At 53.6% G+C, this 18,520-nt stretch overlaps 1 protein-coding gene across 1 annotated transcript in view; it reads left to right on the top strand.

The window, feature by feature from the left end:
* sgsm1a (small G protein signaling modulator 1a) overlaps window positions 1-17,099 on the top strand; it is a 45,796-nt gene extending 28,697 nt beyond the window's left edge. The window contains exons 13-25 of the mRNA XM_055655666.1: window positions 1,631-1,695; window positions 3,314-3,459; window positions 4,377-4,505; window positions 5,933-6,115; window positions 7,026-7,097; window positions 7,711-8,135; window positions 8,189-8,927; window positions 9,609-9,733; window positions 11,651-11,733; window positions 13,738-13,847; window positions 14,444-14,540; window positions 15,375-15,542; window positions 16,641-17,099. Of these exons, the coding sequence (XP_055511641.1) occupies window positions 1,631-1,695; window positions 3,314-3,459; window positions 4,377-4,505; window positions 5,933-6,115; window positions 7,026-7,097; window positions 7,711-8,135; window positions 8,189-8,927; window positions 9,609-9,733; window positions 11,651-11,733; window positions 13,738-13,847; window positions 14,444-14,540; window positions 15,375-15,542; window positions 16,641-16,729 (2,431 nt within the window). The 3' untranslated portion in view covers window positions 16,730-17,099. The remainder of the gene's footprint in view (window positions 1-1,630; window positions 1,696-3,313; window positions 3,460-4,376; window positions 4,506-5,932; window positions 6,116-7,025; window positions 7,098-7,710; window positions 8,136-8,188; window positions 8,928-9,608; window positions 9,734-11,650; window positions 11,734-13,737; window positions 13,848-14,443; window positions 14,541-15,374; window positions 15,543-16,640) is intronic.
* Window positions 17,100-18,520: the final 1,421 nt, after the last annotated feature.

The raw sequence follows: 18,520 nt of genomic DNA, 5'->3' as shown, positions 1-18,520 counted from the left end.
GAGGATGAGGGGCGATCTTATACCGAGGTTCAGTGTGTATTCAAGAGAGAGTTAAGGGCCTGTCCCACTTGGAGATGTTTTTCGGCGACTGCCGACGTCGTTAACCGACGTATCAGGGTCGGCGAAAGATTTTGAACGTTTCAAACTCCAGCGGCGACAAAAAAAAAGTTGCGACACGTGAGGAAATGCCGCGCGCCAATACCTCGTCACGCGGCGCCGTACATTAGGTATGTTACAAAACCTACCCGAATCGTCGATGAGAATCTGCCCCCACCCCGTGTGCGTGATTTTGGCGCTGTTTAGAGGGGGCGGGTTTAAAATGCGATTTTTACTAGGCTGTTGCAATCGAAAATGTTCAGCCTAGTAAATCATTAACGGAAAATCGCTGAAAGACCCCGTCGCAAAAGGTATTATTAGTTTTTATGGCCTTGTATAATAGTTATAGTAGTTTAAAAACCACTCTCTCAACCCACGACCTCTCGCAGCCCCAGGGTTTTATAAAGCAAACAATTAAAGGTATGTACCTTATTTTTACATTAAAAGGGGCTTCTTAAGAACCCTGTATATAAAGTTTTCTATAGCAAATAGTTCATTTTGGGCTCTTTATATCCCGCAGTATTTTTCTGGGCATTTGAGGGCACAAATCCAGCGCAATGTGAACGTTCTAAACCAGCGCGTTCACAGGAACCCACTAGAAAGCCAATTTAAATTGACTTTAATTTACAGCAATTGAACACTAAATTCCTTCCATTTGGCCTATAAATTGATGTAAATGAGGTTTAAAAATCATGTTTTATTGTGAATTATTTGTGAATATTATTTGGACACTTAGGCTATTTAAAAATGTTAATCATTTATTAAGAAATGGATAGATGTTTAGATCTAGTAATTGAAGTTTGAAATTAGCTACAATTGGGTAACTAACTAATTATATGCTTTAATTTCAGGTCCTCCAAGTAAGATTATTTTATATTTGTTTCAGAATGCTTCAATCTATGATAACTGAAAATTTCATTCAGTTCTCTTAATTTTTAAGAAGGTTATGGGCTTTTGACTGTCCTCGATCACAGCTTTTTTGTTATGTCCATAGAAAATCAATAGGGAACTAATGGATGCTAATTTCCGGGTATGAAAATGGCCATAACTTTTTTTATTACTTGAGATATGAAAGTGAATTAGGTGTCAAATTAAACTTATTGTTATGCTTTATCTGATGGGATAAATTGCAGACTTAATTTTTTAAATCTCAAAATTTTGTAACATTGCTACATACATCATCAAGCCGCGACATTTTCGGTGACCTGAAACATCGAAGGTAGACAAAAATGCTGGAGAAACTCAGCGGGTGAGACATGCGAGGGTTGCACAAGGCTGCCTCACCCGCTGAGTTTCTCCAGCGTTTTTGTCCACCTTCTGTGAACGCGTGATTTGACGCCTGCCTGCCAACCGGGGCGGGATCCACGCGTACACGTGATGGATGTGTGCCCGCCATCCGCTCACAGGCGTGCGTCCCGCCCCCCCGATGCAGAACGAGGTTGCCCACCCCTGGCTTACACTGACAAAGCCCCGATGCGGAATGCCTCTTTGATGTGACGTTGATCTGACCTTTCTCCATTTCTCCCCTGACCAGGGCACCTCTGAAGATGCTTTGTGACAACATGAAGTATCAGATCCTGTCCAGGGCCTTCTACGGATGTAAGTACCGTATCCTTCCACCTCCGTGAGACGGGGAGCCTGCGTTTGCTGCCGCCACCATTTGGCACGTTGGCCCTCATCAGCCAGAGTATTGAGTAGGGACACAAAAAAGCTGGAGAAACTCAGCGGGTGCAGCAGCATCTATGGAGCGAAGGAAATAGGCAACGTTTCGTCCCGAAACCCTTCGGGTTTCGACCCGAAACGTTGCCTATTTCCTTTGGGTTTCGTCCCGAAACGTTGCCTATTTCCTTCGCTCCATAGATGCTGCTGCACCCGCTGAGTTTCTCCAGCTTTTTTGTGTACCTTCAGATGTACACAAAAAGCTTTTTTGTGTACCTTCAGGGACGACAGATGGCGCAATGGGCTAAGTGTTCGGCTGGCGACCGGAAGGTAGCCGGTTCGAATCCCGCTTGGAGTGCATACTGTCGTTGTGTCCTTGGGGCAAGACACTTCACCCACCTTTGCCTGTGTGTAAATGTAATGTAATTATGTGAAGCACTTTGGGGTCAATGCAAGTTGACTAAAAATGTGCTATATAAATAAGATTATTATTATTATATTATTACCTTCGATTTTCCAGCATCTGCAGTTCCTTCTTAAACGTATTGAGTCGGGACGTTGAGCGGCCATGTTGCAGTTCTACAAGACATTGAAGGGCCTGTCCCATTTGCCGATTTTTTTTTTTTTCGCCGACTGTATCAGGTCACTGAAAAATTCTCTAGGCGTGACGACGTGCAGGCCCGCGGTGTTTTTTCAAGTGTCGCGACATTATTTTTGTCGCCTCTGGATTTTCAAAATGTTCTAAACCTTTTGGCGACCTTGATATGATGCTGGCAGTCGACGAAAAGAATCGCCAAGTGGGACTGACCCTTCAGAGTATCGTGCACCGTGTTATAGGATAGATGTTGTCAAGCCGGAAAGGGAGCAGAGAAGATTTACGAGGATGTTGCCAGGACTCGAGGGGTGTGAGCTACAGGGAGAGGTTGAGCAGGCTGGGTCTCTATTCCCTGGAGCGCAGGAGGATGAGGGGCGATCTTGTAGAGGCGTATAAAACCACGAGAGGAATAGACCAAAATGGGGACAGAAAAACATGACATGGAATCATGAGAGGAAATAGAGAGGTGGATGCACAGAGTCTTTTGCCCAGAGTAGGGGAATCGAGGACCAGAGGACATAGGTTCAAGGTGAAGGGGAAAAGATTTAATAGGAATCTTAGGGGTAACTTTTCCACACAGAGGGCGGTGGGTGTATGGAACGAGCTGCCAGAGGAGGTAGTTGAGACTGGGAGGACTATCCCAACGTTTAAGAAACAGTTAAGACAGGTACATGGATAGGACAGGTTTGGAGGGATGTGAACCAAATGTGGGCAGGCGGGACAGGCAGCATCTCTGGAGAGAAGGAATGGGTGACGTTTCGGGTGGAGACCCTTGTTCAAACTCGACCCGAAACATCGGCCATTCCTTCTCTCCTGAGATGCTGCCTGTCCCGCTGAGTTACTCCGGCGTTTTGCGTCACCATTCAATCGTGGCTGATCTATCTCTCCCTCTGGGGAGAAGGATTGTGTGGCGTTTCGAGTCGAGACCCTTGCGTCAGCCGCTGTTCCTCGGTCTGTTTCCAGGGCTGGCGTACTGCAGGCACCTGTCGACGGTCAGGAAGCACCTGTCGGCGCTGGTCAACCACACCATCGTCAGCCCGGCTGCGCCGTCCACCGCCGCCTCTGGTCTCACCCGCGACATCTGGCGCCGCTTCCTCCACGACCGACTGGTGAGTGAGATCAGACCGTCCCTGAAATACCCTTCACTTAAGGGGGGGGGGGGGCGCAGCGGTAGAGGAATCTGAGGGGTAACGTTTTCACACAAAGGGTGGTGGGTGTACGGAAACATAGAAATTAGGTGCAGGAGTAGGCCATTCGGCCCTTCGAGCCTGCACCGCCATTCAATATGATCATGGCTGATCATCCAACTCAGTATCCCGTACCTGCCTTCTCTCCATACCCCCTGATCCCCTTAGCCACAAGGGCCACATCTAACTCCCTCTTAAATATAGCCAATGAACTGGCCTCAACTACCCTCTGTGGCAGAGTGTTCCAGAGATTCACCACTCTCTGTGTGAAAAAAGTTCTCCTCATCTCGGTTTTAAAGGATTTCCCCCTTATCCTTAAGGAACGAGCTGCCAGAGGAGGTAGTTGAGGCTGGGACTATCCCAACGTTTAAGATGCAGTTAGACAGGATGAATAAGGGGTAAGCCATTTAGAACAGAGATGAGGAAGCACTTTTTCCACACAGAGAGTTGTGAGTCCATGGAATTCTCTGCCTCAGAGGACGCTGGAGGCAGGTTCTCTGGATACTTTCAAGGGAGAGCTAGAAAAGAACTCTTAAAAATAGCGGAGTCAGGGGATATGGGGAGACGGCAGGAACGGGGTACTGATTGGGGATGATCAGCCATGATCACATTGAATGGCGGTGCTGGCTCGAAGGGCCGAATGGCCTACTCCTGCACCTATTGTCTATTGGCTAAGATGGATAGGCCGGGTTTGGAGAGCCATGGGCCAAACGGGACGTTGGCAGGTGGGACTGGGACATAGTCGGCCGGCGTGGGCGAGTTGGGCCGAAGGGCCTGTTTCCACGCTGTATCACTCCGTGACTCTAATTAACCGGCCGTGTTTTGTGTTCCGGTCTCAGGGCTACGAGGAAGTGGAGCTGCTCCGACTGATTTACTACGGAGGGATCGATCCGGAGATCCGGCGGGAAGTGTGGCCCTTCCTGCTGGGACACTACCAGTTCGGCATGAGCGAGGCGGAGAGGGAGGAGGTGCGTTGGCCTTCACCGCACCGACTGGGCTCGGATCCACTGGAATTTGGAAGGATGAGAAGGGATCTTGTGGGAACATCCTGAAGGAATTTTGGTCTCCTAATTTGAGGAAGGACATTCTTGCTGTTGAGGGAGTGCAGCGTAGGTTCACCAGGTTGATTCCCGGGATGGCGGGACTAGCGTACGATGAAAAAATGGATCGACTCGGCTTGTAAATGTAGCGGAGTCGGGATATGGGGAATTCTCACAGAGAGTGGTGAGTCTGTGGAATTCTCACAGAGAGTGGTGAGTCTGTGGAATTCTCACAGAGAATGGTGAGTCTGTGGAATTGTCTGCCTCAGAGGGCGGTGGAGGCAGGTTCTCTGGATGCTTTCAAGAGAGAGCTAGATAGGGCTCTTAAAGATAGTGGAGTCAGGGGATATGGGGAGAAGGCAGGAACGGGGTACTGATTGTGGATGATCAGCCATGTTCACATTGAGTGGCTGTGCTAGATCGACGGGCCGAATGGCCTACTCGTGCACCTATTGTATACTCACTGGAATTTAGGATAAGAGTGGATCTTATGGAAATGTATAAAATTCTTAAGGGATTGGACAAGCTGGATGCAGGAAAAATGTTCCCGATTTTGGGGGAGTCCAGAACCAGGGGTCACACAGTTTAAGAATAAGGGGTCGGCCATTTAGCACTGAGATGAGGAAAAACCCTTTTCACCCAGAGTTGTGTATCTGTGGGATTTTCTGCCACAGAAGGCAGTGGAGGCTAATTCACTGGATGTTTTATAGAGGGAGAGAGATTTAGCTCTTGGGGATAACGGAATCAGGGGATTTCGTTGTCTCTAATGCATTCCGTTGTCTCTGTACTGTACACTGACAATGACAATTAAAATTGAATCTGAATCGGATATGGGGAGAAAGCAGGTACGGGGTACTGATTGTGGATGATCAGCCATGATCGTATTGAATGGCGGTGCTGGCTGGAAGGGCCGAATGGCCTATTGCCTGTGTTTCAACCCTCGTGGCGGTGTGTAAGGGTGGGTCTCTTTGGGAACGGGTGTCAGACATAGTGTTTAAGAAGGAACTGCAGATGCTGGAAAATCGAAGGTAGACAAAAGTGCTGGAGAAACTCAGCGGGTGCAGCAGCATCGATGGAGCGAAGGAAATGGGCAACGTTTCGGGAAGGAAATAGGCGACGTTTCGGGAAGGAAATAGGCGACGTTTCGGGAAGGAAATAGGCGACGTTTCGGGAAGGAAATAGGCGACGTTTCGGGCCGAAACCCGGAAGGGTTTCGTCCCGAAACGTCGCCTATTTCCTTCGCTCCGTCGATGCTGCTGCACCCGCTGAGTTTCTCCAGCGCTTTTGCCTACCTGCGGATGGTGTCGGACGTACATGTTGTCTAACGGGGGCCTGCCGCTCTCTGCCGCCCGCAGGTGGACCAGGGTGTGCGGAGCGGCTACGAGCAGACGCTGGGGGAGTGGATGGCGTGCGAGGCGGTGGTGCGGCAGAGGGAGCGGGAGTCTCACGCTGCCGCCCTGGCCAAGTGCTCTTCAGCCGTCAGCCTGGACGCCCAGGTCCAGCGCATGATGCACCGGGACTCCACCGTCAGCACCGAGGTATTGACCGGGGCGGGGGGGGGGGGGGGGGGGGGAGGAGGGGGGGGGGGGGCTACTGAGTGAACAGCGGACAAGGGGCTGGTGGCCAGAGGCAACTAAGCTACTGATATTGGTGTTGATTGGTACAGGTGTCGATATTGGTACTGATATCTCTCCCCCCCCCCCCCCCTTCCCCTTCCCCCCCTCTCCCCTCCTCTCTCCACCCCTCCCTCCCCCCTCTCTCCCTCTCTTCCACTCCCTCTCTCTATCTCCCCCCTTGTCCTCTCTCTCTCTATAACCCTGTCTCACACACTATCTCTCCCATCCTCTCTCTCTCCTCTCACCTCCCCTCTCCCTCTTTCCCCTTCTCTCCCTTCCTCCCTCTCCCCCTCCCCCTCCCCCTCACCCCACTCCCCTCTCTCTCCCCCTCTCTCTCTCCCTTCATTACCCGCCTTCTCATGTCTTCTCTACTGTGCCTTCCCCCCTCCCCCTTTCCCTCTCTCCCTGTCACCACCTCCCTCTCCCCCTCTCCCTCTCTCTCTCCCCTCTCTCTCCCCCTCTCTCTCCCCCCTCTCACTCCACCCCCTCTCTCCTCTCTCTCCCTCTTTTCCCCTCCTCCCTTCCTCACCCTCCCCCCCCCTCTCCCCCCTCTCTCCCCCCCTCTCTCTCTCGCTCTCTCTCGCTCTCTCTCTCTCTCTCTCTCTCTCTCTCTCTTTTTCCCCCCCTCTCTCCCCCTCTCTCCCTCCCCTCTCTCCCTCCCCTCTCCCTCTCCCTCTCCCTCCCCCCCTCCCCCCCCCTCTCTTCCTCCCTCTCTTCCCCTCCTCTCTCCCTCCCTCCCCACTCCCCCCCTCCCCCCTCCCTCTCTCTCCCTCTTTCCTCTCCTTCTCCCTCTCCTTCTCCTTCTCTCCCCCTCTCCTCTCTCTCGCTCCAGTCTTCTCAGAGTTGCAGCTCTGGGAGGCAGGACCATGCCCGGTTGCAGAGTGACTCCAGCTCGAGCACGCAGGTGAGCCCCGCTCGCTCCGTCCCGCCCGCCATTCCCCGTCCCCCTCCCCCGATCCCGTGTCTCCGCCCGTGCCGCAAGACCCCCCCCCCCCCCCCAAACAGCCGCGGCGGCCGGCGGAGCGAAGGTGGCCGCAAGGTAGAGCGGGAATCGAAGACAGACACAAAATAAGACTGGACGGCAGCAACTCTACCGCTGCGCCACCGTGACCGCCCAGAGAGAGAGAGAGAGAGACATCAGGACCAATATCAACCCCAATACTAATCCACATCAATAATGACTCTTATAGGCACGAGACATGACGCACCTCTCTAAGACTTTGGTCAGGCGGTATTTGGAGTATTGCGTGCAGTTATGGTCGCCCCCATTACAGGACAGGGTGTGGAGGAGGTTTACAAGAGTATTGCCTGGGTCAAAGGGCTTCAGCAGCTGGGACAGGTTGGACTGAGTAATGTGAAGTCAAGTTATTCCATATACGGCCATCAGATTTCCCCTCAATCTCTGATGTTCCCGGAGAAAACAATCCGTCTGTTTCCCCCCCCCCAATCCGGGCAGCGTTCTGCCAAGCCCCCCACTATCCCCGGAATAACTTTCACCGAACCCCCTTTCCTCTCAGGTCTTTGACTCGGTGGAAGACGGTGATGGGGAACAAATGGAGAAAGATGGCGGCAGCGGCAGCGGCGGCGAGAAGCCCGTGACCCGGGGACCCTGCTCCCCCGACCTTCGACCCCCGACCTCCTGCGGCTTCCCCCCGGCCCCCGCCGACTGGGAGCCGGGCCTGAGCGCGCAGGGAGGGGCGCGTGAAGCGGCGCCGGCCCCGGGCGAAGAGGCGGTGCCAGCAGGACTCGCTCTGCGCGGTGAGGAAGGGGCGGATCCCGCCACGCAAGTAGTCCCTGGGGCGGAGGGATCGCGAAGAGATCCGCCCGTGGCGAAGGGGCCGGAAGTAGTCCCGGTGGCGGAGGGATCTGAAGACTTGCACTGTGCTGCGGTTGGAGCAGAAGTAGTTCCTGTGGCGGATGGGTTTGGAGATCTGCCCTGGGCGTCAGCGGGCTCAGAAGTAGTTCCGGTGGCGGATGGATCTTCCGCTGGCGGAGTTCCGGTGATGGATCTGATGCAGTTCCCTTGGCGTCAGGCGGCTTGGAAGCATTTTCAACGGCGGAAGGATCGGAAGTTGTCGCCGTGGGGTCAAAGGGCTTGGAAGTAGTCCTGGCGGCGGATGGATCTGAGCTAATTCCAGTGGCATCAGGGGGCTTGGACGAAGTTCCCCTGGCATCAGATGGATTGGAAATAGTTCCCGTTGTGTCGGAAGCGTTGGATGTCGTTCCAATGGTGGATGGATCGGACGTAGTTGTCCCGAGGTCAGAAGGCTCAGAAGTAGTCCCGGCGGCGGAAGGATTGCGACCATTGGCGACAGACGGCTCGGAAGTAGTTCCAATGGCGGATGGATCTGAACTCGTTCCCATGGTGTTAGAAGGCTTGGAAGTAGTTCCAATGGCGGAAGGATTGCGACCATTGGCGTCAGACGGCTTGCAAGTAGTCCTGGGGGCGGAGGGATATGAGGGCGACCGTTGGGCGTCATTCGGTCCGGAAGTAGTCCTGGGGGCGGAGGGATCGGAGGCAGCGGCTGCTGAGGACAGGCAGCAAGTAGTTCCCGTCGCGGGGCCGGTGAAGGTCGGCGTGGAGGGGCCCCAGGGGGCTCGAGGGGAGCTGATGGAGGACGAGCTGCCCGGAGGAGAGAGAGGGGCGGAGAGGGGCTTGGGGCCGCACCAGACCGCAGCAGAGACCGGCATCGCCCTAACATCACCGGCCTCTTCCACTGGTATCACCTACAACGTGAGTACCCTGGTCTCAACCTCCCCCCCATCATGTACTGATAGAATGGAGCGGCTGGGCTTGTACACTCTGGAATTTAGAAGGATGAGAGGATATCTCATTGAAACATATAAGATTATTAAGGATTTGGACACACTAGAGGCAGGAAACATTCTTGATGGTACACAAAAGTGCTGGAGAAACTCAGCGGGTGCGGCAGCATCTATGGAGCGAAGGAGCTAGGTAACGTTTCGGGCCGAAACCCCTCTTCAGTCCCTTCTTCTTCGACTTCTTCAACATATTCTTGATGTTTGGGGAGTCCAGAACCAGGGGCCACACAGTTGAAGAATATGGGGTTGGCCATTTGGAACGGAGATGAGGAAAAACGTTTTCACCCAGTTAGTTGTGAGTCTGTGGAAATCTCTGCCTCCTCAGAAAGCAGAGGAGGAATTTCTTTAGTCAGAGGACAGTGAATCAGTGGAATTCATTGCCACAGACGGCTGTGGAGGCCAAGTGTGGATATTTTTAAGGCGGAGATTGGTAGATTCTTGATTAGTACGGGTGTCGGGGGTTATGGGGGGAAGGCAGGAGACTGGGGTTGAGAGGGAGAGATAGATCAGCCACGATAGAATGGCAGAGTGGACGTGATGGGCCGAGTGGCCTGGTTGTGTTGCTGCCACTGATGAGCGTGTGTGCTTTCAGCAAGAGCTGCTGGACATGTACACGGTGAACCTGCACCGCATCGACAAGGACGTGCAGCGCTGCGACCGCAACTACTGCTACTTCACCCCCAGCAACCTGGAGAAGCTGCGCAACGTCATGTGTAGGTAGGTGGGCTGCACTGCTCTCTCCCGCTAATCCCACCCACCCACCCTGGCCTGGAGTGGTGGTATCATGGGGTCATCGTGTCATGGGTCAGTGTCATGGGGTCATAATATCAGGGTCATGGGGTCATAATTCATGGAGTCATATGTCATGGGTCATAGTGTCATGGGGTCATAATGTCATGGGGTCATAATGTCAGGGTCATGGGGTCATAATTCATGGAGTTATGTCATGGGTCATAGTGTCATGGGGTCGTCATGGGGTCATAATATCAGGGTCATGGGGTCATCATGTCATGGGGTCATAATATCAGGGTCATGGGGTCATAACTCATGGAGTTATGTCATGGGTCATAGTGTCAGGGGGTCATAGGGTCAGGAGTCAATGGGATCATAGGGTCACGGTGTGGTCAGAGACTCAGGGTGTTGGAGCTGTCGAGCCCTGGTGTCATGGGCTGACAGGGTCATTGCGTCTACTCTGCCATTCAATCCTGGCTGACCTATCTTCCCTTCTCATCCCCATTCTCCTGCCTTCCCCCCATAACCCCCCCCCCTGACACCCGGACTAATCAAGAATCTTACCAATCTCCGCCTTAAAAACACCCAACTACGTGGCCTGATGCCCCGACAGATGAAGGCAAGCGCACCACACACCTTAGAAAGACTCAAAGTGCTGGAGTAACTCTGCGGGTGGAGCAGCATCTCTGGAGCAGGCGACGTTTCGAGGTCTGAACCCTTTCTCGGTCTCAGAAACGTCACCCATTCCTTCTCTCCAGAGATGGCTGCCTGTCCCGCTGAGTTACTCCAGCATTTGGTGTCTTATCTTCGGTGCAAACCAGCACCTGCAGTTCCTTCCTACAGATATCACACACCCTTCCTTACCACTCAATATCTACTTGCGATGCCACTTTCAGAGATCTCTGTGTTCGCTGCATTAAGATGTGTGTGTCCTCAAATCGCCTTGTGTTCTTTCTCTAATCACCTTCACTCCGTTGCCATGGTTTTTGCCATGGGAACAATTTCTGTCTCGCCAGGCCCATGCCTGTAAGGTTTCACACTTGACCAGCCCGTCCATTCACAGCCCCTCTCTGTGTCAAAGTGAACAGCCCCCCCCAGCTTTCTCCTTCGATCTCTCGGGAAGTCGACAAGGGGACATGACATGAGAATTAAGGGACTGAAGTTTAGGGGTAACATGAGGGGGAACTTCTTTACTCAGAGAGTGGTAGCTGTGTGGAATGAGCTTCCAGTGAAGGTGGTGGAGGCAGGTTCGTTTTTATCATTTAAAAATAAATTGGATAGTTATATGGATGGGAAGGGAATGGAGGGTTATGGTCTGAGCGCAGGTATATGGGACTAGGGGAGATTATGTGTTCGGCACGGACTAGAAGGGTCGAGATGGCCTGTTTCCGTGCTGTAATGTGTTATATGGTTATATGGTTTATAAGTCACCCCAGTAAATATCTCAGCTAGACCCGGGTTCGATCCTGACCACGGGCGCTATCGGCGCAGAGTTTGTATGTTCGCCGTGGAATTCTCTGCCACGGAGGGCGGTGGAGGCCGGTTCTCTGGATACTTTCAAGGGAGAGCTAGATAGGGCTCTTAAAGATAGCGGAGTCAGGGGATATGGGGAGAAGGCAGGAACGGGGAACTGATTGGGGATGATCAGTCATGATCACATTGAATGGCGGTGCTGGCTCGAAGGGTTGAATGGCCTACTCCTGCACCTATTGCTGGAGTCACTCAGCATGACAAGTGGAGAGAAGGAATGGGTGACGTTTCGGGTCGAGACCCTTCTCCAGACTGAGAGTCTAGCTTCAGACCAGCAGGGAAGTGTTGGCCGGTACGGGCAAGTTGGGCCGAAGGGCCTGTCTCCACACTGTATCATTATGTGACTATGACAGCTGCATGTTCATTTTGCAGTTACATCTGGCAGCATTTGGAGATTGGTTATGTGCAGGGGATGTGCGACCTGCTGGCTCCTCTCCTCGTAGTTCTGGACAACGGCAAGTTGTTTATTTATTCGCCATTATCCTCGCCCACCCGCCCCGCGATGGGCCCACTGATGTCCAAGGTCATTTCTTAAAATCGGTTCGAATTGCCCGTAATAATTCCAAATCTGATTTCTGAATTAACATTGAGTGCATTGTCATGAATTTCCTGTTTCCTGACTCCAGACTAACTCATTTATGTCGGAAAATTTGTTCTATTCTTATACCCTCAGGAACTAGAGAGATCCTCCAAGCCCAAACACATCGGTAGAGTTAGATTACAAACACATCTTATCACTGACTAGGCCTATGGGATGATGTAAATTGTCAAAAAAAATCAAAGTCAAAGTAGCCTTTATTGTCATTCAGACCTTTCGGCCTGAACGAGATTTCGTGCCTGCAGTCATCCATATAATAAAAATAACTGAACACACAATAAACACAAATTTAACATCCACCACAGTGAGTTCACCAGGCACCTCCTCACTGTGATGGAAGGCCAAAATTTTTAAGTATCTCTTCCCTCCTTGGTCTCCCTCTGCACTGAGGCATAGGGTTAGCGTGCGGGGATCGCTGGATGGCGCGGACTTGGTGGGCCTGTTTTGAGCTCTATCTCTGAACTAAAAAAACCCAGAACAACGCTGCACAGGAACGGGCCCTTCAGCCCACAACGTTTATGCTGTACATGACGCCAAGTTATACCCACCCCATCTGCCCGTACATGGTCCATATCCATCCATGAGGCCCAGCGCAAATGGGAGGAACAGCACCTCGTATTTCACTTGGGCAGCTAACACCCCAGCGGCATGAACATTGACTTCTCTAGCTTCAAGCCGCCCTTGATTTCCCTCTCTCTCCGTCCCTCCCCCCCCACCCTAGTTCACCGACGGAACTCACTGTCCTCCTGATTCATTGTACCCTTTGTCTGCCTTCGTTGTCACCTTTCCCCTCAGCCAACAACAAACCCTTCTACATTTGAAGAAGCGTCTCGGCCCAAAGCGTCGCCTATTTCCTTCGCTCCATAGATGCTGCCGCACCCGCTGAGTTTCTCCAGCATTTTTGTCTACCTTCCACATTTCCTGATCATCGTCTGCTTTGATCTGTCCTTTTCACACCTTGCACATGCTCTTGGCACCTTTCCATATCCCTCGTTTCCCGCTCCCATGAAGAAGGGTCTTGACCCAAAACGTCACCCGTTCATTCTGTCCTGAGCTGAGCAAAAGCTAACCTATGCTGTGTTAAGTTGAACTATGCTGTGTTAACATAGAAACAAGGTGCAGGAGTCGGCCATTGGGCCCTTCGAGCCTGCACCACCATTCAATATGATCATGGCTGATCATCCAACTCGGTATCCTGTACCTGCCTTCTCTCCATACCCCCTGATCCCTTTAGCCACAAGGGCCACATCTAACTCCCTCTTAAATATAGCCAATGAACTGGCCTCAACTACTTTCTGTGGCAGAGAATTCCACAGATTCACCACTCTCTGTGTGAATTTTTTTTTCTCATCTCGGTCCTAAACGATTTCCCCTTTATCCTTAAACTGTGACTCCTTGTTCTGGACTTCCCCAACATCGGGAACAATCTTCCTGCATCTAGCCTGTCCAACCCCTTAAGAATTTTGTACGTTTCTATAAGATCCCCCCTCAATCTTCTAAATTCTAGCGAGTACAAGCCGAGTCTATCCAGTCTTTCTTCATATGAAAGTCCTGCCATCCCAGGAATCAGTCTGGTGAACCTTCTCTGTACTCCCTCTACGGCAGTTAAGATGAACTATGCTGTACTAAGAACTATGCAATGCTAAACTGAATTAAATTAAACTGATAAAATAAACTAATCTAAACCAAAACCAACCTAAACTAAACAACGATAAATTAAATTAAACTATACTAACCTAAACTATTCTAAGCTGAGCTGGGCTAAAGGAAACTGTGAGTTCCCCAACGCCTGTGGCTGAGGGCATCTGGGGGGAGCGGTGACTGCAGGAAGGTGATGCTTGTGTCTCCCTGCCCCCTGCAGAGTGGATGGCGTTCAGTTGCTTCACGCAGCTGATGAAGAGGATGAACCAGAACTTCCCGCATGGAGGCGCCATGGACACTCACTTTGCCAACATGCGTTCCCTCATCCAGGTACGTCCCTGCTCCCACTCCCCCTCCCTCTCCCTCTCCCCCTCCCTCTCCCTCTCCCCCTCCCTCTCTCACTCTCCCCTCCCCCTCTCTCTCTCCCTCTCCCTCTCTCTCCCTCCCTCCCCCTCTCCCTCTCCCTCCCTCCCTCTCTCCCTCTCCCTCTCCCTCTCCCTCTCCCCCTCTCCCCTCTCCCCCTCCCCGTCCCCTCCCCTCTCCCTCTCCCCCTCTCCGTACCCTCCCCCTCTCCCCCTCTCCCTACCCTCCCCCTCTCCCTCTCCTCTCCCCCCCCTCCCTCCCTCTCCCCCTCCCTCTCCCTCCCCCTCTCCCTCACCCCCTTTCTCCATCCCCCTCTCTCCCCCCCCCTCTCCCTCCCCCTCTCCCTCCCCCTCCCCCTCTCCCTCTCCCTCTCTCTCCCCCACCCACTCCCCCTCCCCCTCCCTCCCCCTCCCCCCCCCCTCCCTCCCCCCCCTCCCCCTCCCCGTACCCGCTCTCTATCCGGGGGGCAGTGAGTGAGTGACTGGACGGGGATCGGGGGGGAGAGGGAGCTGAGCTTGTTCTTGCAGCGAGGGTGAGCTGTCTAACAAAGTACGTCTTTGCAGATCCTCGACTCCGAACTCTTTGAGTTAATGCACCAGAACGGAGACTACACCCACTTCTACTTCAGTTACCGATGGTTCCTGTTGGATTTCAAGCGAGGTCAGTGTTTCTCTTCCCCCCCCCGATCCCCCCCATCCCATCTCCCCCCATCCCATCTCCCCCACCCTCCCCACTTTCCACTCCTCTCCACCCACCTCCTCCCCTCTCACATGGAATAACGTTTAGGGCAGTGAAGTCCGATCAAGGATAGTCCGAGGGTCACCAATGAGGTAGATAGTAGTTCAGCATTGTTCTCCGGTTGTGGTAGGATGGTTTGGTTGCCCAATAACTGGCAGGATGTTTCCACCAGTGGGAGAGTCTAGGACCAGAGGTCGCAGCCTCAGAATTAAAGGTAGACAAAAAATGCTGGAGAAACTCAGCGGGTGAGACAGCACCGATGGAGAGAAGGAATAGGTGACATTTGGGGTCGAGACCCTTCTTCAGACTGATGTGGGGGTGGGGAGGGGGGCGGGAAGAAGAAAGGAAGAGGCGGAGACAGTGGGCTGTGGGGGAGCTGGGAGGGGAGGGGAAGGAGGGAGAAAGCAGGGACTACCTGAAATTGGAGAAGTCAATGTTCATACCGCTGGGGTGTAAACTACCCAAGAGAAATATGAGGTGCTGCTCCTCTAATTTGCGGTGGGACTCACTCTGGCCATGGAGGAGGCCCAGGACAGAGAGGTCGGATTTGGAATGGGAGGGGGAGTTGAAGTGCTGAGCCACCGGGAGATCAGGTTGGTTGATGCGGACTGGTTGTTGTGTCTTAGTGTGGGTGGGTGGGGGGGTGGGTGGTCTCGCTGTGGTGGGACCATGAGGGAGGATGGGGGGGGGTGGTCTCTCTCCGTGCCCGCGCAGTTCCCAGCAGCCCGCCCGCTTGTCCCCTCCTCCCCCGTGCAGAGCTGGTCTACGGTGACGTGTTCTCCGTCTGGGAGACCATCTGGGCGGCCAGCTATGCCTCGTCCCCGCACTTTGTCCTGTTCATCGCCTTGTCCATAGTGGAGCTGTACCGGGACATCATCCTGGAGAATAACATGGACTTCACCGACATCATCAAGTTCTTCAACGGTGAGTGGGGGGGGGGGGGGGGGGGGGGGGTAACCTCACAAAGAGGGTGGGTGGGAGAGGTGGGAAGGGATTGGGTGAGAGAGGGTGGGGGTTGGGTTGGGTGGGGAGGGGTTGGGTTGGGGGGTGGGGTTGGGAGGGGAGGGGGTGTGGGGGGAGGGGTTAGATTGGGAGGGGAGGGGTTGGGTGGGGGGGGGTTAGATTGGGAGGGGAGGGGTTGGGTGGGGGAGGGGTTGGGAGGCGGGGTTAGATGGGAGGGGAGGGGAGGGGAGGGGTTGGGTGGGGGAGGGGTTAGGTTGGGGTTGTTGGGTTGGGTGGGGGGGGGTTAGGTTGGGAGGGGGGGTTGGGTGGGGAGGGGAAGGAGGGACGGGGACAGGACCAAGCCAGGGGGCCAGGATTGGCGATGGAAGAGAAGAGATGCAGAGAGGCTCAGAGGCTGGGAGGGGAGATGGGGAGGTGGGTGGGGGTAGGGGACATCCAAGAGAATCGATATCTCTGGCGCTGTGAGGCAGCAACTCAAGCACTGCGCCACCGTGCGTGCGGTCAGGGCCGGGCTGGGCCGCGGGAGACAAAGTCGTGCGCTGGACTTCTGCACGTGACAGTAATACACACGTTCACAAGCTATAGTAGAATCAGGCCATTCGGCCCATCGAGTCTACTCCACCATTCGATCATGGCCAATCTATCTCTCCCTCCTAACCCCATTCTCCTGCCTTCTCCCCATAACCCATGACACCCGTTCTAATCAAGAACCTGCCTTAAAAATATCCCCTGACTTGGCCTCCACAGCCCTCTCTGGCAATGAATTCCACAGATTCACCGCCCTCTGGCTGAAGAAATTCCTCCTCATCTCCTTTCTAAAAGAGCGCCCTTTAATTCTGAGGCTGTGACCTCTGGTCCTAGACTCTCCGCATCCACTCAGTGGAAACATCCTCTCCACATCCACCCTACCCAGGCCTTTCATTAGTCCGTACGTTTCAATGAGGTTCCCCCTCAACGTCCTAAACTCCAGCGAGTACAGTCCGAGCGCCGGCAACCGCTGGCCATGTGCCAACCCACTGAACCCTGGGGTCATTCTTGTCTCCTGTTGCTGCCTTTCAGAGATGGCGGAACACCACGACACCAAGCAGGTTCTGAAGCTGGCCCGCGACCTCGTGTACAAAGTCCAGAAGCTGATCGAGAATAAGTGAGGAAGGGGAGCAGGGGGGGGCAGTGAGACGGGTCACCCCCGACTCTTCCCCCCGCGGCGGGCCACGTTGTGAGTGAAGCTATCGGGCGATCTCTACGTCGTTGTTCCTCGTGTTGCGTTTGTGCTGACACCTTGCGGCCTCGCCTTGTCGCAGGCCAACGATGTACACGACTCCCCTCCCCTGTCGCTCGCAGACTAGCTTAAACACCCCTGTCGTTCTCCCCGCCCCCACCTCCCTCTCCTGAGCCCGCTGTTTCTGCCGGCTCCGTTTCTCGTGACGCGCGTTTTGCGCTCCGATGAAGGATTCCCGCCGGGCGACCAGTCCCTGGGTTATCATGAGAGGAGGTTGTACTCTCCCGAGATTTGTCACGTGGCGGTCTGTGCGTGTGTGTGTCTGTGTATGTGTGTGTGTATGTGTGTGTGTGTCTGCGTGTGTGTGTGTGTGTGCGTGTGTGTGTGTGTGTGTGTGTGTGTGTGTGTGTGTGTGTGTGTGTGTGTGTGTGTCTGCGTGTGTGTCTGTGTGCGAGTGTGTGTGTGTGTGTGTCTGCGTGTGTGTGTGTGTGCGTGTATGTGTCTGCGTGTGTGTATGTGTGTGTGTGTGTATGTGTGTGTGTGTGTGTGTGTCTGTGTATGTGTGTGTGTGTGTTTGCGTGTGTGTCTGTGTGTGTGTGTGTGTGTGTCTGCGTGTGCGCGGGTGTGTGTACGTGCATGTGTGCGTATCTGAGCGCGCGGGTGTGTGTGTGTGCTTGTGCGAGCGCGGGTGTGTGTACGTGCGTGCGTGCGCGTGCGTGTGTTATTGCGCCCCACCAGGGTCTGACCGTCCACGTGGAAGGGCTGGAATGTTCGGGGACCTGGAGCAGTTTGTGAGAGGCCGCGTGGACGGTAGTCAGCCCCAGGCCTTCGCTGGATTAAGCTCGAGAGCGGAGGGGCGAGGAACTGCAGATGCTGGTTTACAAACCAGGAAAAGAAAAACAGCACAAAGTGCCGGAGTAACTCAGCGGGTCGGGCAGCATCTCTGGACAACGTGGACGGGCGACATTACAGGGTGATACAGCGTGGAAACAGGCCCTTCGGCCCGACTTGTCCATGCCGGCCAACATGCCCCATCTACACTAGCCCCACCGGCCCTTGATTCTTCAATGTTGCAATAGTGACTGCCTCTTCACAAGTAATTGGAGTAAAATTAGGCCATTCAGCCCATCGAGTCCACTCTGCCATTCAATCATGGCGAATCCCATTCTCCTGCCTTCTCCCCATAACCCTAGACCCACGCCCCCCCCCCCCCCCCCCCCCCCCCCCCCATTCCAATCAAGAATTTGCCTTGAAAAATATCCGCAGGCCTCTGTGCCAATGATTTCCACACATTAACTATCCTCCGACTAAAGATTTGTCCGACAGCTCGTTCCATGCACCCACCACCCTCTGTTTGGAACTAGGTGCCCCTTGGGTTCCTGTTAGAATCTAGAGTGTTTCATTGTCAGATCTCCTGAATACTTGCTGCAGCACAACCTAGTACTCCGTAAATCCTGTAATGAACAACAAGAAAAGCTCAGTTTATATAAAGAAACACAGAAATAAATAGACTCCAGCGGTGCAAAGTTACAACGAAAGTCTTCAAGTTCGGAGGTTGTCGGGAAATAGAATTCTTGTTGGGCTGGGAATTCCTTCCTTACAAGGTTAACTCCCGGGATGGCGGGACCATCATATGCTGAGAGGATGAGAGGATATCTCATTGAAATATATAAGATTGTTAAGGGGTTTGGACACGCTAGAGGCAGGAAACATGTTCCCG

The sequence above is a fragment of the Leucoraja erinacea genome, chromosome 25 (assembly GCF_028641065.1).
Source record: "Leucoraja erinacea ecotype New England chromosome 25, Leri_hhj_1, whole genome shotgun sequence".
Lineage (NCBI taxonomy): Eukaryota > Metazoa > Chordata > Chondrichthyes > Rajiformes > Rajidae > Leucoraja > Leucoraja erinaceus.
Note: the sequence above shows the minus strand (reverse complement) of the source record. Positions and strands in the feature narration are given on the sequence as shown.